This window comes from Erpetoichthys calabaricus, chromosome 2 (assembly GCF_900747795.2).
Source record: "Erpetoichthys calabaricus chromosome 2, fErpCal1.3, whole genome shotgun sequence".
Lineage (NCBI taxonomy): Eukaryota > Metazoa > Chordata > Cladistia > Polypteriformes > Polypteridae > Erpetoichthys > Erpetoichthys calabaricus.
In genome coordinates this window covers 83,346,603-83,368,817 of record NC_041395.2, presented here as the reverse complement: position 1 = coordinate 83,368,817, position 22,215 = coordinate 83,346,603, and the positions used below count along the sequence as shown (strand labels likewise).

Sequence of the window (22,215 nt, the reverse complement as noted above, 5' to 3'; positions counted from 1 at the left end):
AAAACACGACCTCCCTCTTTTGAACCCATGATGACTGTTCATAAAAACTCATATATTTGCCATGTGCTGCTCAATCTTACCCTTAATATTTTCTTCCGTTAATTTTCCCGAGATGCAGATTAAGCTTACTGGCCTATAGTTGCTTGTATATCCTATATAACAGGATAATATTTGCCATTTTCCAGCACTTTGGAATTTGACTTCCAGTACTTTGTTCAATGACATCCTAAGTAATCCATGAAGGGTTTATATATACTGTAGTATGTACTCAATAACCTCCTTAAGAACTCAAGGGTAAATATTATCTGGTCCTGATGATTTATTTGATTTCAGCATACTGTATTTAATCTGAGCACTACTTCTCTCCCTCTACAATTTTCAGACCCTTCAGTACCTCCTTAGTAGTCCCGTTTACCTCTGGGAGGTTATCCACTTCCTCACTTCTGAAGACCTCAGAAAAATGTGAGTTTAGGGCATTCATTATTTCACTGTTGGTATTTTTTAATTCCCCTCTACTATTCCCGATGCACTTCACCTCCTCCTTGACTATTCTATTACTACTAAAATACTAAAGGAATCTCTTAGGGTCGTCTTTTACCTTATCTGCTGTATTCATCTCTAACTGCTGTTAGCCTCCCTGAGATCCTTCTTAATGGTTGCCCTTTTGTTGTTTTTTCCTTTGCAGTTTTTTTAACTCTTTATTAGCCCACTTTTGAGTTTTTTTTAAATTTCGAACTAATTCCAAATTTAGGTTTGTACCTGCCCTGCATTACATGCAAAACATTTTTAAACCTGTCCCACTGCTCCTCAACTGTCTCCTCAATGTAATCATTTAGTTTAGACATCATTGGTCTCAGAATTTAAATCTAGGAAGTCTAAGCACTGATTTAGCGCTGCAGACCCTGATCAGAGCTGCTCAAATGGCTGTTACACTTTCAGCTACAAACTGTTACTTACACTTTCATTTCTTGGTACTCAGATTTGGAAGTTAGTGCCATGACTACTTTGAAAAGGTACTGTTCCTGTCCATGAAAAGAAGTATCAGGGTGATTGCCATGGTGGTGCAGTGGTAGCGCTTGCTGCCTCACAGTAAGCAGAAATGGATTTGTGCCCCAGGTTCTCCCTTTGAGGAGTTTGAATCTTCTCCCCAAGTCCATGTGGGTTTCTTCCAGGGTGCTCCAGTTTTCACCCACAGTCCAAACACATGCAGTTTAGGTGGTTTGGCGATACTAAATTGGTGTGTGTATTTGTTCAATGTGCCATGAACTGGTGCCCTGTCCAGGGATTGTTCCTGCTTTGCACATTTTGCTTGTTGAGATACACTCCAGCTTCCCCGCAACCCTGCTCAGGATATAGCAGGTTTGTAAAACTGATGGATGGATTAAGACTATGAAAACCTAATGAAAGGGAAAGAGTGTGTCCCGAGGAAGGTTTCAAGACTACCATTGAACAAAAAATCAAGCAAGAATGAAATACAGTTTGAGGTAACAGCAGTCACATTGGCCACTTGTGGTTTCCCAGGGACTTTGATTCATTGTTCTTATTGAAGAATGTGAGCCATCAGCATCAGCACAAGTGAAAGGCATCTTATCTTTGTGAGTTAGTGTTTTTTTATCTGCTGAGGTGGAAAGGAACATTTCAGTAATCATTTAACTTGACCGCTATATGTTAAAACAAATTAAAACTCAGCATGCAATCCTTCCCTGCTAGATACAGCCTGAAACACTGTTGCTTTTTCTGCTATAAAACACATGGACTGCATTCAGAGGTTTATTTTCTCCAGGAATGCTACTCTCTTCTTTTGTAAGTTGGTCATATCTCTTATCTAAATAAGTGTAACAGTGGTATAGTGTATTGAATAACATTAATTTCTGCTTTTTTACTTTGGCTTGTATGTTTATGTATTGTCATACACGTGCACATGGGAAACAGCTAAAGGGCTTAAATAATAGTAATTCTATGCCAGACCAGGGGGCAGCGGAGTGTGCTGACTGTCTCTCTCAGTTTCTTGCGGACCATTCCCACTTGATTCAGACACCACTGAGGACGTCACTTCCAATGTCATTGACAATTATGATGTCACATCCGGTTCCACCAGTGGCATAACTTTCAGTCACGAAGATGTTACTTCTGGTTCCGGCGCCAACTATGCAGTCATGTCTGGTCATGATGACATCACTTCCGGTTCTGGCGCCAGTGATGTCATTTCCCCTACTGTAGCTTAAAACTGCAATTTTGTCTCAAGGACAGTCAGTTCTGTTTTGGACTCTGCTCTATGCACATCATACTTATTTCAAATCAACATTTTGCAGCCAGGAAACAATATACAGGTGGCTGCCCCAAACCTTTATGATGTCTATGACTCATTCTTATGACAGTATGTACTTTATTGTTATAGGATTATAATTTATAAATCTATGCAAATACCCCAACATAGTATTTAGTGAAGAGAACAAACCACTTTATAATTACTGTATAAACATCAACAAAAGTGTGGTCAATGGCAAAAACAAGTGCAAATATTATTATATTACATGCTAACCTCAAACAATACAAAGAATGACAAACACACACAAAAAAAGAATATTATGCTTTAACATTTGTTCCTGTTATTAAATACAAATAAAATGCTGAAGCAAAACCCTTCTGTTACTGTTGGCAATATTTAATCACTAAATGCCAGGTGAATGCTTGAATAGGGCAGCACGGTGGCGCAGTGGGTAGTGCTGCTGCCTCACAGTTGGGAGACCTGGGGACCTGGGTTCGCTTCCCGGGTCCTCCCTGAGTTTGCATGTTCTCCCCGTGTCTGCATGGGTTTTCTCTGGGTGCTCCGGTTTCCTCCCACAGTCCAAAGACATGCAGGTTAGATGGATTGGCGATTCTAAATTGGCCCTAGTGTGTGCTTGGTGTGTGGGTGTATTTGTTTGTGTCCTGCGGTGGGTTGGCACCCTGCCCGGGATTGGTTCCTGCCTTGTGCCCTATGTTGGCTGGGATTGGCTCCAGCAGACCCCCGTGACCCTGTGTTCGGATTCAGCGGGTTGGAAAATGGATGGATGGATGGATTCTTGAATATTAATGCTAATTTGTAAATAGAATTCAGAGATATGATCAAAAGCCTCTTTTAAAGCTCATTTATTATCATGTATCATACCTGTGGTTTAAATGACCTGACTCTTGACTTCCATTTTATCATGATGGAGCTTCAGTAAAGTTCGCTAAAATAGTTTTTAATTCATATTTGTTTTTAACAAAAAATAAATGACATTAGTATAATGTTTCTCAAAAGATCAGCTACCAGATGGAATATGAAGACGTACCCACAAAACGTGAAGACGACCTTTACATGACCTTCCTGACATCACCATCCATTGTGATAATGGGCGAGGTGGCTTATAAGGACATCTCTCCACATGATAGACAATGTTGCAGATAACAAGTCGGTACAGGCAGAAGAGTTTTTTGGAGTCAGTGAATTGCCCACAAAACTAGAAGTACAGCACTTTTTTACCAGTTTCTAAATTTATATGTTGTGCAGGAGCACTCACTGCGGGATTTTGTTCTACAAATCCCTCATATGACATCTTGAATACGAAAATAAACCTCTTTTAAGTCAGTGGATAACTAATGTTATATATTATCTAAAATTGGAAAAAATTAAATTCTCACTTAGAAGATCTGTACAAAACTTTTTCAAAACTTGGCAGGATCTAATCAATAAAATTTTAGAATAAGCATTTAAATTGACAAAGAAGATTCTCTTCCCTCTTTTTTATTTTATTTATTTTTATTCATTTATTTATTTAAATATTTTTGCTATTTTTAAAGCTTTTGTCTGTTGGCCTGGCTCTCTTTCTCATGGGTGGGGGTTGATTAGTTTCAAACCTAGTTTTTTTAAACTTGACTTGCTTGTATGGATTGTTGCTTGATTCTAATTAAATGAATAAAATGTTAAAAAAAAAAAAGAAATACAAGTCCACAATCAAAACATGCTGTTCCAATGTACTGTACATGGCATGTCTTCTAGGTTTACTGGGGAGGCAGCATTAAGAAGAAGGATGCCTCACGCCTGGACAAACTGGTGAGGAAAGCAGGCTTTATTGTAGGCACGGAGCTGGACAGTTTGACATCTGTGGCAGAGCGACGGGCGCTGAGCAGGCTCCTGTCAGTAATGGAGAATCCACTGCATCCATTAAACAGTGTCATCTCTAGACAGAGGAGCAGCTTCAGTGACAGACTGCTGTCAATGTCCTGCTCCACTGACAGACTGAGAAGATCGTTCCTCCCCCAAACTATGCGACTCTTCGATTCCACCCGGGGGGGGTAAACGTTAACATTATACAAAGTTATTGTCTGTTATACCTGCATTTTTATTACTCTTTAATTTAATATTATTTTTGTATTAGTATGCTGCTGCTGGAGTATGCGAATTTCCCCTTGGGATTAATAAAGTATCTATCTATCTATCTATCTATCTATCTATCTATCTATCTATCTATCTATCTATCTATCTATCTATCTATTAAAATTAGGCTGGGTCTCCTTGCTGTGTGGTGAGCAGTGTTTTAGTTTACCACCTTGTATAATCAGGCACATAGCTTTACCCTTAATGATGTCAACAGTACTTTCAGTAATTCAATTAACTAATACACCATGTCACACATGTGCGCATGGGAGGCAGCTGGAAGGACCAAAAGAAAGTAATTCCACACCAGGCCAGGAGGTGGCAGGATGCAATAAACCTTTCTCTTCTGTCTCTGCAGACCAGACATGGGAAATTCTACCTGATTCTGATGACGTCACATCCGGTTTATGGCTCCAAGAAAATCACTTCCAGTTCTGACCCCAAAAATACCACTACCAGTTCTGGCTCCAGAAGATGTCACTTCCGCCAACCTGTTTAAAAGCCAGTCATCTTCCATTTTTACTCAGTTTCTGGTTTGAACTCAACCTGTACACTTCTATGTTGCCAAATCTCCATTATTGCAGCCTTATTCAAGTATACTGGACCTCTTTTTGGTGTCAAGGTCTATTCATTTTATAACGGTAAAACGTCTTTAAGGAAGCATATAAAAAAGCACCGTCAGTTTAAAGGTTACCCAAAAACACACTGCTTTTGGTGGGTTTCAAAACTGCAAGTTTATTAATTCAAGGTTGTCTTCCTACACTATTAATTATACTTTCAATATTACTCTTATGTTCCAGTTTTAAGTGACACATTTACATTTGCATATTAGTTTTCCAGATAATACATGTAAAGATATATTTGACAATAATTGGTAAACCCAATAATATATAATATAAACTAGTAGAACCATATCCTGTAAGATTATTATATTAAGCAACACACCAGAATGAGGCACTTTCTTTATTCTAAAGCAAAATTTGGCCCCATTTTCACAGCCTTAATCAAAGGTGTGGCTCTCTCAAGGTTGCATCCCCATTTAGTATGTAGACATTATGTGCACAAAACCTTAAGCTTAACTACACTGACAGGATCATTAAATTATAGAAATTGCTTTATTCAGTCATCTGCTTCACCACCTGCAGCTACATCCAAGATAAACTTATTGGCTATTGTGCCGACTGAGTTTTTCATGTGTATTTTTCTCAACCTGATGGCTGCATTTACCATTCAATTGCTGAACCTTCTTGAAACGTTGATTCTCAGCTCTGTAGGGCCTGTAATCAATCCCATTGTCATCAGACACGGGAATGGAAATCAAGACATCATATTGCACACTCACTCTTTCTTGGTTGCTCAAATTAGAGTTGCCAACTTACCAAATGTGCACATTTTTAAGACGTACAAGGCAAGCAATGAATGGTGTCCAACACTTCCATGTATGTTTTTGTTTTGTATCAGCCCAGGTGAGCTCATGCACTGCTAGTTCATTTTCATACAGTGGAGTCTGGGACTTTTTCTGTTACTTTATTGTTTAACATATTAAGTGCCAATTGTAGAGTTGAAGACTTTATGTGTTATGGAATAATAAACTGCAGAAATCAAACAGGCTGCTGCTGGAAATCAACAGTGACTGAAAGAAGTAAATGTTGACTGTTGATTTCTGCAATAGGCCAATGGATCATAGAAATGAACAACAAAATGGGTTGTTAATCTGCAGCTCTGTATGTTCAAGTAGGGGAAGGAGGGAGGTATGCCACTTCTGTGTCACTGCTCCAGATTGCTGGGTTGAAATCCTGCACCATTCATTGACTAGTGTGGTCTGCAGGTTTATCTTCTCTCCAAGTGTCTTTGCTACCTAATTATTCCAGTTTCACACCAAATCCAACAGGCATGTAGGTTTGCATGAGAGTTGACTCTAAATTGTCCCTGTCTGAGTCAGTGACTCTTATGATAAGACTGGGCATCTTTGCTCAGGTTTGCAGCCAAATGTGGCTGATGATACCAGGAGAGGCTTTATCGCTTGAGCAGCACTAAGATGTGGACATCTAGGATACAGTTTCACAATTTGACAATATAAAAGACACTGAATGAATTTCCTAAAGATGTAGGAGAACATACCATTGGTGCATATGTTGTTATTAATGCCATCTCATACATATGCATTTATATAGCTTTGTTTTTATTCAATAATAATGGCCTCTAAAACAATGTTGCAGTTTAAGCACATACAGTAATTGTTTGAATTACCACTACAATACAGTTAAACACCTTTACAAAGCATCAACAAGTAATAATAAACAAAAACTGCACCGAATAATTGAAGCTAATTAACTTCCTCCTGCAGATTGCGTAATTATACATACAGCTCGCTCCTATTTCAGTTTACATATAGTTTATGGATATTCCTTTTTTACCCTGTATATTGGCTAACAGTGAAGTTAGGATTTTTTTCATCCAGTAGTTCAAGTTAGTTTGAAACTATTTTAGTAGAAATCCTTAAAGAAAGAATCATATTTCTTCACAACTGTATAGCTAACGATAGATTTTACAAGCCACTCATAACAGAAGAATTCACAAGTATCTGGATGTCTGAAAGGTCTTCTCGCTCTCTGTGCCATTACAATGAATGTAGTGGTTTGCTTTATCCATCAGTGGCAAGGCGGTTGCACTGCCATTCTTCATTTTTTGAGTTGGAAGAAGTGGATTGCTGACCAAGTCCAACACAGAAGTGCCTTTTATTTTGCTCTCAGCAGGTTTTGTGACCTCCTGTTTCGTATTTCTACTGTAAAAAAAGGAAACGGTGTGGAAAGAAGGATCCAGTTCAGCTTTGATGTTCTCCAGAATTTCTAGGAAGGATGGTCTGTTTTTAGGATTCTGCTGCCAGCACCACCTCATTAGATAATTTCTGAAATGGAACACATTTCTTAGTATTTGAATCAGGTTTCAAAATTAAACACATTAATTTTCTAAATTTTGGGATTTTTTATCTATTGTGTGAATTCATACAACTGGTGTACACAAGGTAGTTGAGGTGTTGGCATGTTGTTAGGAAGACCCCTGAACACCTCACATGGAGATTGTACCATGCACATTCTAGCGAGTGAGGTCCTGGGGGGGGGGGATCATCTGCGTATTTAGAGGAATTATATCTTCTGATTGGTCTGTAAGCATCTGAGAATTGCCCATGAGCAAAACAGAAGTTGCTAGGGGTAAGGTTTCCTGGTCTGTCTAACTTGGCATATTACTATAGTGACCATTACCAGGTTGGGTAGACTGTAAATGTAGTAGTCATAGCAAAAAACTAAAAAAACGGCTTCATAGTATCAGAAAATAACAGATAAAAATATTTTGAGCATGGACAACTTGTAATTTGCATACACCTTTAAATGGTGACTTTGAAGTCTGTTTTGGATATACTAAAGGTTATTATCCTGTGTGATGGATAGCCCAGTAGACACTGGAATTGTAAGAGATTTCCCACAGTGCAGGACAAGGCCTTGGTTGTAAGATACAATGGTGACAGTGGACTGGCATTGTCAATGGACCCCCAATAGGGTGCACTATGCCCCAATATAAGAGATACAGATCCAGAGATAATTATTATTCCTAGAACAATTACTTGGATGGTAGTCTCTGGAGAATTAAAGGGAGTAGAGTAGGAGTCTCTCATATTGATAGGTGGTTGCCTACTTCCCATTATAATAAACAAGTGTCCTGGGAGTGATCTTGAAGTTTAAAAGAAAATTAGGCTTCAGGACTATTGACGCACCTGCAGCCACTAGGGAGAAGTCTCGGAGGTCTTTAAGTCTAAGACTACGACTCCAAGAGTTCTGTGGGATGTTTCTGACCCACAGTTGGTAGAACAGAAATAGTTCCTGGCCAGATCTTTAAAGCCATTTCAGACCATAAGGGCAATGAACTTGGAGTCAGATAGCTGGCAAAGAATAGAATGATTGGTGGGAGGAAGTGAAGTCTGAAATATTCCATAGGAAATTATGCTGGAAATCTGTGCATTTTGGAGGAAATGTTTATAAGACATCCTATCAGGATGTGCAAATCTTCTGATGGTTCCAGTGCCGTAGCTATGGATTTGTTTGGATTAATTTTTAACACTTTTCTCTTCTTTATATTATCCTCTTTCTTGTTGCTACTATTTTGTTATTAAAATGCCTTATTTTGGAATATATTGGCCACGTAAATGGGGGACTACTTTTTAAGTATCCTCTTCAGGTTGTGCCTGCTATACAATCCTAAAGTAGAGCAGTGAGTACACAAAACAGATAATGAAAGTAGCACTACTTACAATTTCTCTGGGCAGTTATCTGGCTTCTCCAGGACACCATTACGCGTGACATAATGGAGAACCTGCTCATTGGACATGCCTTGATAAGGCTGTTCTGCCAAAGTGGCAATCTCCCATAATACCACACCAAAAGACCTGCACAAAAAAAGACAAGTTAACTGTTGGTGCTATTGCTGAGCCAAATGCAGAGACCCAAGTGATGCACCTTCTTGTCTTAATGACTAAAGAACTCATTAGGTTACTCCTAATAGTAAGAAAATTTTAAAAATAGAAAAAATAAATAAAATTAAATTAGAGAGGTATTTAGGCAGGCAGTGTGGTGCAGTGGTTAAGGCTTTGGAATTAAGAGTATTGAATTTTTTTTTAAATACGCAAGAAAACGATATTCAAACTCAGAATGCATAGAAGCAAAAGTTCATTAAAAAAACCTGAAAAGAGTAATATTTTTCCCTTCTTAAGCTGACCCGATTTTGGAGAATTTAAGTTTAACCAAAAATTTTGATGGAAGACCGGCCACACTGTCTTTTTAAATGAGGGCAATGTGACAATCTGATGAGTTTAGCAAATGTAGAGAAAGGAAATGAAAAGCTCAGAGAAAACAATGTTAAATAACAATTTATATTATAACAATATGAAAAATTCACAAAAATGACAATCCAAAACTGAGAAATTACAATTTCCTAACAACCGCATAATCACATTATGCTCGCCTTGAATTTCTAATAGCAGAAAACAACATGCCTTTGAGATTGATCCTCACCTGTTTAACTTGTGCTAGAATTAGAACCAGTCCCCTTCATACACCATAGACAGGCTGAAAAAATATTTTGTGGTAGAATGTGTTTTAAGGTGGTCTAGTTTTGGTCAGATATGGAAATCAATGGCAAAACATAAAGCTATTAGCTTTTTAACGAATTGTACTGGAGATGCAAACAGCATCTTTGTGTGAGATAGGAGACTCTATAAGAATTAGTTAAGTAAGGCTTGTGTCTGCTGGGCATCCAGTTTGTGTGATGTTGAGCATGTTGTCCATAATGGCTACAAGCAACAGAACTGGTGAATATTATGCTGATTTGCTTTGGCTTCTGCAGTACTCAAACAGAAAAATGAGGTGATGAATGTGGTATATCGTCCACTTTCTGCTTCACACAATGGATCTGCTGAAACTACATAGTGCGCAGAGGATGCCCTTTAAAATTGTTGATTGGAAGAACCGTTCACCACTATATTATATAGACCTGGGGCCTCGTGTATAACGCCGTCTGTAGAATTCACAAAAAAACATGGCGTACGGACAAAAGTGGAAATGTGCGTAAGCAAAAAAAAAAATATCCAGATGTATAAATCTGTCCGTAGAACAAGTTCCACGCACTTCCCCTTTACAAACCCCAACGAACGTGAAATGTAACACACGCGCACTCTCCTACAGCCTCACCCGGACTCCTCACACAATTTTGCATATTTTAATATGCAAATAAATATAAATATCACCTTCCGTTCAGTGTTTGGTTAAAAAATAATGGAAAAGGCACGTGAAGAAAGGAAGAATTTCAGCGAATGCAAGTGGAGACAAGGAAAAACGTACTATTTGATGGCTTACGCAGTGGTATAAGCAACAAAAGTGTGGAGGAGACTCTCGAAAGTTCAAGTTCAGAAAGTCGCATAGTGCCCGAAAGAATAATCGGGAGTGGTCTCCCCTAGACTTTCTCCTATACTCAGATATGGGGATGGATATTTGAGGAGTAAACCGCAAGACAGTGATTATATGTTTATACTGTGTACATTAAAGAACCATCAACAACAGATCAAATCAAATTAATAATATATTGAAAAATTATCATAAAAGTAAAGTTGAATAAATCTGACTGCAGCTGCATGAATAAAAGGTAAAGTACCACTTCGCTTAGCGGAAATAGCCCAAAAGTTGATAGAAATCTACGTTTTGTACCTAATCCTTGTATGCAAAATTTGGTTGACCTAAGTGAAAGTGTACTCAGGTTATCATGTTTCAATACACACACACACAGACAGACACACACATAATTAAAAAACAAAGTATTTTCAGACTCAGGGAGGTCTAAAACGTTGAGACTAATCAAAATCTCGACATCGAATTTTTAGGACGATCACAAAACTTTACCTATAGGCCTACTTCACAAACGAGAAAATAAAAAAGAAGTGGTAGGATATCACAGTCAATGTGAACAGGCGAGTCGTAGCCCTCCGTCTGTTTATTTTGTTTCAGACAAAATTACGAAAGCGGACCCCCATGCGATTGTCAAGCAGTGACGGTGCTGCTGTGCCGTGCCCGTCTTCAGGCGCTGGCTGCTCACACACCTTGGCCTCGGAAACCGCCGGGAGGCCATCAGGCTGCGTGCTGACGGACACACAAAATGCAATAGTGAGTGAAAAAATACAATAGTGGGTGCTGTAAGCGATGTGGTCAATGAACTAAGGAATATAAGGGCTGTACTATATTGACCACAAATTAAACGACTTGGTTAAAAAATAAATGCTGCATCTGCTTATCTGCTTTACATTCTGCTAATTACATTCAAGTTGTAACACTGTCCGATTTAACTGATCATTTTGGTGGGTCAGGGTCAGGTTCTTTGTAGCGCATCTCTTCAGCTACATGCTTGCACACTGTGACACACTTTCTGTGCACTACAAAGCAGCACATCAATAAGAGTGGAAATGCTTTATATTTCCATCAGCAAATTCATTCTCTGAATGTGCCTTCATAGTGCCGGCACAAAGCGCCACAATGGATCTATTCTCTGCTCTTTACTTTGAGGTGACTTGCTATCCTTAAAATGACGGCTTGCCTTATGCCGCACTAGTTGGAAAAAGCACCTGCGACTGTACAGAGCTGCCGTTTTTATAGGTTCTCTAGCTATACAGTATATAATGTAATGCCAGCTCATACTTTTGGTGATTTATCCCTGGCTGATGTAACTTGTCCAGCGCCTTTGCAATATCAATATGCGTGCAACTGACCACTCCGATTACTTTTGGAAAACCGGATGTTGCTGCGAATTGCACTTTGATGTTTCGCAGTTCAAATACAGGGTAAGGAAATCGTATATATCTGGATAACAAGTGTTTCATACCATACTCGGTGATGTTTGTGAAATACCAGATCTGTCAGCAGGTTCACGATGAAAAGCTCCTGTGGTTGAAAACCTGAGAGTGGGTAGAACTTGCAAAGGAGCAGGTAGAGCAGAATTCCTCAAAGTCTTCCTTTGTAAAGGAAGGCGGCGCCAGTTCAGCACGCAGCTCCAAGAGGACAGCTCTTGGAAATCAAAATCAACTTAGAAGCTAGTCATCATCATCATCATCTATAAATACGCTCTCACTTCTAATTCTTCCATTTGCAATGTCTTCTACGATAAAGCAGCTATGGTAGTTGGGATAGTTTAGCCATTCCATGCATCATTATATTGTTACAGAATGATTACAATCAAGTGAATTAAATTTATAAACGATATGCAGTTAATTTCGGTGTATTTCATAATCCCGCGTCATTGATGCGAATATGAAAAAGAAAGTTAATGACACAGAAACAGTAGCACTGATTTGACGCTCGGTGCCGCCAGTTTGCAAACTGTTGGATTTATTCGAATTTGCCTTCAGAGGAAGAATCACCTCTCACATGCGCTGGGAAAATGTGTTACCAAACAGTCAGATTTCAACTGCAGATTTTCAAGTGATTTACACATTTTAGACATTCCTGATTATGATATGATGACTTTCAGAGTGATGTCTGTTTATGTATTCAGAATGATGTCTGTTTATGTATGTGTGAATGTGAGCCTGTGGACATGTTAACTGAAAATGAATCACTCAGTCCAAAAGAAACAGGTCACAGTTAGCATTGTGCAGTTTCTAAAAACCTATTGATTTTGAGCACATTTTCTACATTACATTTTGTACTGCAGACCATTTTTTGCACCAAATTTCTGACCGAATTGAGCACAGCTAAGGAAGAATGTACATTTTTTCAATAAAATAAGATCGTTCCATTTTATTCAGCATCATAAAATATTAATTGCAATACTTTACTGTTAGTATTGCATATGTATTGTCACACATGCAGGCTTGGGGACCTCAGGTACGGCTCAGGTAAGCAAAGCACTTCCACCGCCAGACACGGGGAAGAGCTGCTGCTATCTGTATCTCATGTTTCCTCCACAGCTTGGAGCCCTTGCCTGGAGGTGGTGCCAAGCCCCGCCCATGCTGCACGTTGTAAGCACCTCCCCTTCCAGGTGTGGGCCAATATAAACAGAGAGCCCGAGTTAGAGATTGAGATGGAGCTCTCAGCAAACAGCGTACTATATGTGCGAGAAGCACAAGTTACTTTTATTTCATTTATGTCCTATGGGACTTTGTTTATTTTGTGGAACTGTCTGACTGTGGCCTGGTTAGTACCCTAAATATTGCAAAAAAATAGTTTCTGGATTCACATTAAATAAGACAAAAAAAAAACAACAGATTTTTAAATGTTTTTTAAATATACCTATTATTTTAATATACCTATTAAAATATGTCTCTTTTTTCCATTATGTTACACAGAGTTAGATGAATGCAATGGTTCTGTCTATAGCAACATCATTTGTTAGGCAAGCATCATTCTGCTGACCACATAAAGACGAAGACAACAAAGCAAAGAGCACAATTAGATATGAAATAATTCGTAACTTAACTATTAAGCAACTTAACTATCCAGTACAAAGAAAAAAATAGATGAGACCTATTGTGTTGTATAAAGTAAAATGTATGACTAGCTTCTGAGAATAATTGTTTTAGCCATTCAATGCTGAGTTGTCTATAAACCCAATTCTTCACTATGATCAATATTGGTATTTTCAGTAGTGTATGCTGTAAACCAATTTCTAGATGTGGACTGTTTTACTGTACTGCTCTTAATTGCCAGATGGAATGAATGCTTATTTCCGGTAAGCATGCCTTTTCAAAATGCTACAGGCTCCAAGTAAAATTTAGATTCCAGAGCCATCCTACAGTATATTTTTGAGATGTTTTGTCCAAAACAGCATTTATTGTAAATGGCAAACATCTCCTTGTAGCATAAATAGCTGAAATACATGTTGGCTTACAACACAAAACAAAAACACAAGTGGTTAGTCTACGCTGGAAAAATCAGCTTATTTATTTGGGTTATCCTAGCATCTGGTTTACATGTTTTCTTCTGTAAATTTCATGTTCAGGGACCTAACAGAACCTCACTGGTCACCACTTAGCTCCTGACAGCCCTGCTTTCATTTCTTGCTGTACCTTTTCCCAGTTCAGCTGCTTGAACCAGGCTACACAAGTACTTTACTGTCTGAGAGTACATATCACTTTAATTAAATCTGATTACCCATGTGACAGAAGACAATTATTAATGAGGTAAATCAGGAAACATTTTAAATTCACTTCTATTAGGTGTACCTCCAAACATCAGAAACACTTATATCTGTAAAACAAGTATGGTGTCTTAGATTTGGACAAATCAAACGTGTTACATCTGAATATCTTCAGCATTATGAGACACTCAGCACAAATAACTAGATTTTTTTAAAGTAACAGAATGTTCATCAGATTTATAAAATGCGCACTAGTTAACAATTGGTCTGTTTAATAATGCAGAAAGCCTTAATGATTGCAAATTTTGTAGAATTAGATTTCTTATTATGGTAAGCTTTTATTTAAGATTAATTTTGGTTAAATGATGGTAAGGAATATGTTAAGTTCTCATGCCATGTTTTCATTTAGTAATTTTACACAAGCATGTGTTCAACATAGTTCTGTAATATTTATTGTACTAATTTATGTAAAAACATGTAATAAAACACATGCATGCAGCAGCGCACCAGTGCAAATAACATGTCTTTATTTCATTTAACTGAATGCCTAACTATATTATAAAGTACTTGGTTCTGAAAAATGCTATTTGTTGCAGTTGGGATAAAAAGGAAACAATAATTGTATAATATCATTATGTACTGCATATGTTTGTGACAGATAGTAATCTATAGCATGTTATGCCACTGAAACTTTAAACTGAATTTTACAATACTGTGGTACTGTATATCAAAGATGAAGAAATGTATTTGTAAAAGTGGCTGATTCAGTCCAACCCACTGAATCACTGCATGACCCTAAATATGTCACTAATGCCGCAAATGTTAATATACAAAAATAAACAAGAGAGAGACTGACCTAAACACGTCACTGTCAAAAGGCAGGGCACACAAGGGTTTGACAGAGAGACAGAGAGATGGCCTAGATGGAATGTTACATTCACCCAGACGCTAGAGGGAAAGTGACCAGGTGGGAACTTTGCCTGCCTGGCCTTCAGACCTTAGAGAAGTTGAGGTCAGCAAGAGAACATCAAAGTGGCACTCTTCCTGGCCGACAGAAGGCACACAGTCTCAGAAAGAGGGTTGCTTGAGAGACCTGGCCCTTTAATGGCAATGAAGGCTCCGAGATGGAGAGACCCTAGTGGCTTCTGGTGGCATCTCTGGTATAGTGACTCTACAAGAAATATAGACCTGCTGTCCCTAACTCCAGAATTGACTCCAGGGCTTGGACATAAGTGACCTTGGAATTGAGTCTAGAGTTAGAAGGAGGACTGTTGTTAAAAACGAAACTGGTGAGAAAACCTGAGGTCAGTGTGTTTTCATTTTGGTCATTTTTGTTTAATAAAGTTCTGTTATTTTGTAAAGATTTATATCTCCTGTGTGTTGTTGTGGACATGGTTGGTCTTCATGAGGCCCTGCTCCTTTCACAGTATGTACTTTCCACATATACTGTACATTATATACAACATTATATTGTATGTTGTAAACGAATGTAACTGTTGCACAGCTCCTGACTCATTAAGGAAAAGTAACAACTTTGGCATGAAATTCTGGTAGGGCCATACCAGAATTATTCTTTATTGTGTGCTGTCATCTCTCTAGACTAGTGAAACATAAAAATTCACATATCTTTCACGTCAAAAAAATCAGTCAAACAATGGGATGCCGGTGCCTGATCTGTCTCGATAAGCATCACATCATTGTTATACCCTCTGACTTTGCCTCCGTCTGATAAAATACAGCAATATAGACTTTAGCCCTATAAAAAAAGTGAAAGCCTTGCAACCACCCACTGCTCTGGAAAATGTATTGACTATAAACTGTCTAAAATGAAACAGTGACAGCACAAGCATGGAACTGAAAGTTTTCAGGTGAAAAAGAATAAATCACAATAACATGGAAAGAGCGTGCAGACTACAAACAATGAACGACTCGAACTGCACCCTACACACCTACTGGCAGCACAAACTACCATATGGCCACAAATGTACTGTTCAGTGTGAGGCCAGCAACAAACGATTTTCTACACAGATACCGTTTTTTTTTTCACACAAGATTCTGAATCTTTGAAACATTAGCATCATACTGTTGACTTTGTTTTAATGAATGTGAATAAGAACATGTAGGTTTTGTTGATGACTCTTTCAGGTTTTGAATGGCCCTTCTCAGTGGTGATTGAAAGTCAAGATGCACTGTAATGGTTTCTGCTAGATCCATTCCTGAAACTGACCTCCCTTTTTTACCAAAGTACTACAGGGGAAGTAATGGAACTGGAATTTTCATAACTGATGTGTGTTGCATAGCCAGGACTTTGAAAACACATGATTAAATAAAACAACAACAACATTACAAGAAGCAAATTTTTTTCTGGATAAGTAGCTACATTGAGCACAGGATAAAAAAAATGCATAATACTGTTTAAGAAAACAAAGCTAAGGGTTGTTATAAATATTTTAGTAATAAGTTAAATTACTGAGGGTAGCTTATTACTTATGTGGCGCAACATCTGGTCTTTAATGCAGAAACATCACTGCTAAATAATCAATAGCAGAATATTTATGATACTGACCAGACATCTGCATAAGTGGTGAAGATTCCATCTTTCAGAGCTTCTGGTGACATCCATCTTACTGGTAGAAGACCTTTCCCCCCTTTACGATAATAGTCAGTTTCATAAACATCCCGGGTCATTCCAAAGTCTATAGTCAAAGATGAAGAAAAATTATGGTAGGAGTTAAAAACCTAATGTATTTAAAACTGTATAGTAATTTTGATTGATACAAAAATTCAAAAAAAGTATATTAAAAATTCAGCATTCTATTTTCAAACAAGCTTAATACCAGGTCAGGGTTATTGTAGTCAAATTCAAAGCACCAGTGGGTGCAAAGCAAAAACTAACCCTGGATAAATAGCCAATAGATCCCAACACAGATTCTTATACAGACTGGATTATTTTAATCAAGCACAATTAATCTGTTTGTCCAATTAATCAAACACAGAAGTCTTTGGATATGGGAGGAAAACTGGGAGTATTTTAAGAAAAGTCCTCACATATATGGGAAGAATGTATAAACATTATATGGACATTGACAAGACCTGGATTTGACAGTTAACTGGAGTTTTGAGACACCAGCATTAACCACTACATCACTGTCTCACATCCAAATAAAAAAAAATATATGTTTGAAAATGTTGAAAAATATTAAAACATGTCCTTCATTAGTAAGGCATTTCTCCTCTTTTCAGTCTTCACTGTATAGCATAAAACATTTAAAAGATATGCTTTAATTTACCTTAGAATTGATACATTCTCCTGGAAAGGAAACATCTGTTACAAGTATACCATTTATAACAGTCATTATTTCTTTAATGCAGAAACAATTCTAAATTAATGAAACACCAATGGGAGGGATATGATGTTCTGAGTCAGTGCCTTTGTATTTTTTATTTTGTTTATGAATTTACTAAATATCCCTTTTCCCAATCAGAGTTTCAAGAAGTTGCAAGCAATAATATCTCAGAGCACATTCAAGTACACATATTCACTCCAGGCCATCCAACAGTCACTATTCAACCTAAAAGCACATCTTTGGACTACGAAATGAAACTCAAGGTTTAAAAAGGAAACACAGTGGTGGTTGGTGTGTGCCTTTTAGCTAATAATAAACATGTATTGCTAAAATAAGAATACAAATTACAGATTCGTCTCCATGTGTGACCTGTTTCTGACCGTAAATCAGTTCTTTACCAGAGATGTGCTCACAAAATAATTAATCAGCCACTACAGCGCTAAAAAAACCTTCTCCACAGTTAACAATAGTTTTAAAGTTATGTCTATGGGAGTTATCTTTAGTAGATATTCTCCATTGTGAGGAACCATGTTTCTGTAAATTCAGCACCTACCATTCAAAAAACAGTGTATTTTATGTCTACATAGTCTGGTGTACTTCAAGATAAGAATCCTTCAGCCACAGCCAATGAGACTATTTTAGAAATATCTGCTTCCTTTCTAGTCAGCCTGAATCATTATGAAATGCCTGAGACAAATTCTCCAAATCGCCTACAATGTACACAAACATGGATAGGATGGAGAATAATTTGTAAAATGAATACGCACGATAACTCTACATTGCTTAATTTACTTCCAAAATTTAGATTTCACCTTGTACTAACAGTATAGTAGCAATAATAGTATGTGACATGCATAGACAAGTACATTCCAAATCCTACCTCCAATCTTGACAGTGAACTCTTCTGACACCATGCAGTTACGTGCAGCCAGGTCACGATGCACAAACTTTTTGTCATTTAAATAAGCCATACCATCTGCGATTTCCCCAGCCATTTGTAACATTTGCTTTAGTGAAGGAGGAGGAGGATTACCAGGGTTATTCTGCATAAAAAGGAAAACAAATCATAATAAGTCCTATAAAATGAATTTAAAACATTCTAGAAAATATGGTTTAATTTTTGGTGGAAAATATTTTGGTGGCAAAACATTATTTGCATTATTGGTTATTCAGAAATAAGCTATGAGGTGTGATCAAAAAATACGGTGAATGTTTTAAAAAAGAAACGTTTATTGCAGTAAAAGATTTACAACTACTAGTCACACTCAAATATACTCTCCTCCACTTTGAATGCACTTATCCCAACGCTCCTGCTACTTTGCGAATCAGTTCTGGAAGTTTTCTTTCAAGAGTGTCTTTAGTTGCACTGTCGTTTGCCTTTCATGGTCATTTTCAATTTAGGGAATAGCCAGAAGTCACATGGTGCCAGATCCGGAAAATAAGGTGGATGCGGACACAGCGTAATGTTTTTATTCGACAGACATTGTCATACTAGAAGGGATATGTGACAAGAATCATTGTCATGATGAAGAATGAAACCGTTTCAACATTTTCCTTAGTTATTGATGTTGAAGGACGTCCTGATCTTTTCTCGTCTTCAACCGAGTCAGATCCATTACGAAATTGATCAAACCACTTGTAAACAGTCTTAATTTTTGGTGCAAACTGATTTTAACATCTGATGGGTTTCCTGAGCTTTTTGCAATTTGAAACAAAATTTCATGTTAATGCCTTGCTCGATATCCATTATTAATGACAAATTTGAAAAATACACTTGAACTTAACAGTGGCTCACAAACGACTGACGGTATCAAACAAGTTGAAACTTATCACAAACTAGGCTCTAGGATGGACATGTCAGAACCTGCATTGAATTGGTTTGCATTGCTCTTGGATGGTGCTCTGCATCAACATTCATAGTACTTTTTGATCACACCTCGTATATAAAATGTTATTTTATTTTGTTTGCATATTACGTAGTGCTTAAGCTCGTTAGTCTTAAACTACAAAAATGTGTCTTATAAAAACAAACAATATCAAAATAAAAGGCAGAATATCTATTTAGAATTGGAGAAATAAGCACAGAAAAAAACTTGCCTCAGACGATGGACGCAGGGAACGCAGGTAGCTTTTAAGATCACCACGTGTCATTAGTTCCATTATTACTAAGGCAGGCTGGCTCTTTGAAACTACACCTAGTAAACGAACCTGCAAAGACAAATTTATCATTATCAGACATCTTGGAAGCAATGAAATCTGATACTGTTAATTGAAAAATATATTTCAGGAACGATAACTGGTTATTACTTCACATGGATTGACCACATTGACCAGAACTGTTCTTAAAACTGGATGTACGATTCAGTGCAAGACACAAGTCAATATGTTCTAATGTCAAGTTGCGTCCTTTGTTAAGTACCCTAAGGCTTGCAAAAATATCTTAAAAAAATAAGTATCACTAGTAGCTTTACCTATCTTCATCTAGAAAATGTCCTAATACCATGGGCATTGGTTATAGTGCCAGGGTTAACTGGATGTAACTGAAGTACTATGTAAGTAACTTAGTTTGTAGCGGGGCCACATAGTGTTTAAATGTCAGTTCTGTGTGCGTCTCGTTTCATTGTCCCGTTTACTGTTTATGTGCATCAGTTAATGCCGTCCCCGAAAAAAGGGGGACGGATGATGGAAGGAGACCACAGCCGCCAACCTGGAAAACACCTGTTTACAATCATTCAATCCCAGCCGTCACAGGACTATATAAGCCATCAGGAGGAGAGGGAGGAGAGGAGATTTTTCATTCACGACCACGAACCAACGGTACCAGTTATTGTCCACATCGCGCTTGCCAATCCAGTTTGTTTTTCCATCTGCCGGATTTATTTCACGGACCTTACCACGAAAGACCCCGGGGTAGGACTTAATCATCCACCATTCACACGAGGATTCACGGTGAGGCTGTTCCATTTTTTCCGGGGAGATTCAAACCACTCAATATCACTAATTCAGTCATCCGCTTTCAAGACAGTTTCATTATTGCCGGACTCACATTCTCATTCATTTTCAGTTTATCATTCATTGTTGTTTTCGTGTTGTGTGTTTATTTGTTACAGGGACAAAGGAGGGTTTTTTGTTGTATATATTTATATATATATATATGTTTGGTGGTGTTTTTGTTATTGCTGGGGTGGAGGGATATTTGTAGTATTTATGTTTCTATTTTTATATATTTCATTTCATTTAATACATCTGTTTAATTTTACATCCTGTTTGTGTGCTTATATTTTTCACCGTCGATTGTGGGGAAAAGTTCAAATGGTAAGAAGTACGGCTTGATAGTTAGATTATTTCTCAGTTAATTATCCAGGCCACTGGTCTTGGAGGTGTAGCTGCCGGCTGGGTAAAAGGGGTCGGCCGTTACAAGTTGTTTTCTGTGTACAATATTTGTGGTAATTTGGGGAGGCTAATTGCAATTAATGGTGATGTGAGAAAAAGCCCACATCATGAATTTTAATGTTTTTTTCTGTACTTAGACAGAAAGTCTGTCCCTTGGAATTCTCTAGAAACTTTTATTTCCTTTTTCTTGCAGAAGCCGAGCATATGTATGATCCAGAATGCCATGGAGGAATGGCCAGTGCTATATGATATGTCATTGTGCTGTTTGCCGAGACTACAGCTCTCCTCCTCTTGAACAAAACAGCAAAATAGTGGGCTTTCATAAACCACAATGAACAATTCATTTATGCGATCATATTTAGTAGCTAAACACACACCTCAACAAAATGTTTGCATGTGATAGGAAATGATTCCTTGGTTTTCTTTTCTTTCACAACTACTATATGTTTTTAACCCTAATCAGACAGACCCATGCTGAATACAGCATGAAAACACAGTACATAAACTTGTGTGTGTTTAATGTGCAAAAACACATGGAAAACTCACATGCATAAAGATGAGCAAACACAGGTCTCTACATATGTGTAAGTCTGAATTAAGCCTAAAGGGTGGACTTATTATAACTCAATAATTCACATTAATTGATGTTTTCCTAATGAATGGTACTAAGCAAAATCTAATCTGCCTAGTGGGGGCTGGGTGGTTTTGTGTCCTTGGAACCCCTGCAGCTTGTTTTTTTCTCCAGCCATCTGGAGTTTTTTATTTGTTTATTCTGTTCTCCCTGGCCATTAGACCTTACTTTATTCTTTGTTAATTAGTATTGCCTAATTTTATTTTTATTTATTTTCTTCATCTTGTAAAGCACTTTGCGCTACATCATTTGTATGAAAACATACTATATAAATAAATGTGGTTGTTGTTGTAATAGGAGGTGAAATAGATAAGCAGAATTTAAGAGTGATCATTGCAGAAGTCCAGATGGAAAAACATTAGCCACTTTGCAGAAGTCCAAAATGATTATAATCTCTTATGTTAACTTGAACAGCACTGCCCTCTTTCCCACAACTTTGTTATATTGTATGGCTGTGAGTCCGCATTTTGCAAAAGAGTAAGTAATGTGAAGAGATTTGTTATCTGTCCTTTCTGACCTGCAATTGCAATGATGCTTCAAACAATGTGAAGTAGGCTAAGAATTAAGTAATCTAACAGCAAACATCTTTTCACCGAATTTACTGTCTTAGCCACAAATAAAATTTAAAATCTTATCATTATTTTAATTATGCTGAAATAGTGTAAAAATTAATGTCAGACAATGACTTCCAGGATTTAGAATTAAGCAAACATGGTAATTAATATAGTGACAGTTCTGAAAACCTTAGTGAAATTATATAAGTAAAGGTC

At 37.5% G+C, this 22,215-nt stretch overlaps 1 protein-coding gene across 2 annotated transcripts in view; it reads right to left on the bottom strand.

Moving 5' to 3' along the window:
- Nucleotides 1–6,757: 6,757 nt before the first annotated feature.
- The window catches only part of LOC114646031 (insulin receptor-related protein-like), a 110,358-nt gene continuing 94,900 nt past the window's right edge, over nt 6,758–22,215 (bottom strand). For both annotated transcript variants that reach the window (XM_028794005.2, XM_028794004.2), the window contains exons 18-22: nt 19,519–19,629; nt 18,302–18,464; nt 16,641–16,770; nt 8,709–8,843; nt 6,758–7,310 (exon numbers count right to left, since the gene is read on the bottom strand). In XM_028794005.2, the coding sequence (XP_028649838.1) occupies nt 6,977–7,310; nt 8,709–8,843; nt 16,641–16,770; nt 18,302–18,464; nt 19,519–19,629 (873 nt within the window). In that variant the 3' untranslated portion in view covers nt 6,758–6,976. The remainder of the gene's footprint in view (nt 7,311–8,708; nt 8,844–16,640; nt 16,771–18,301; nt 18,465–19,518; nt 19,630–22,215) is intronic.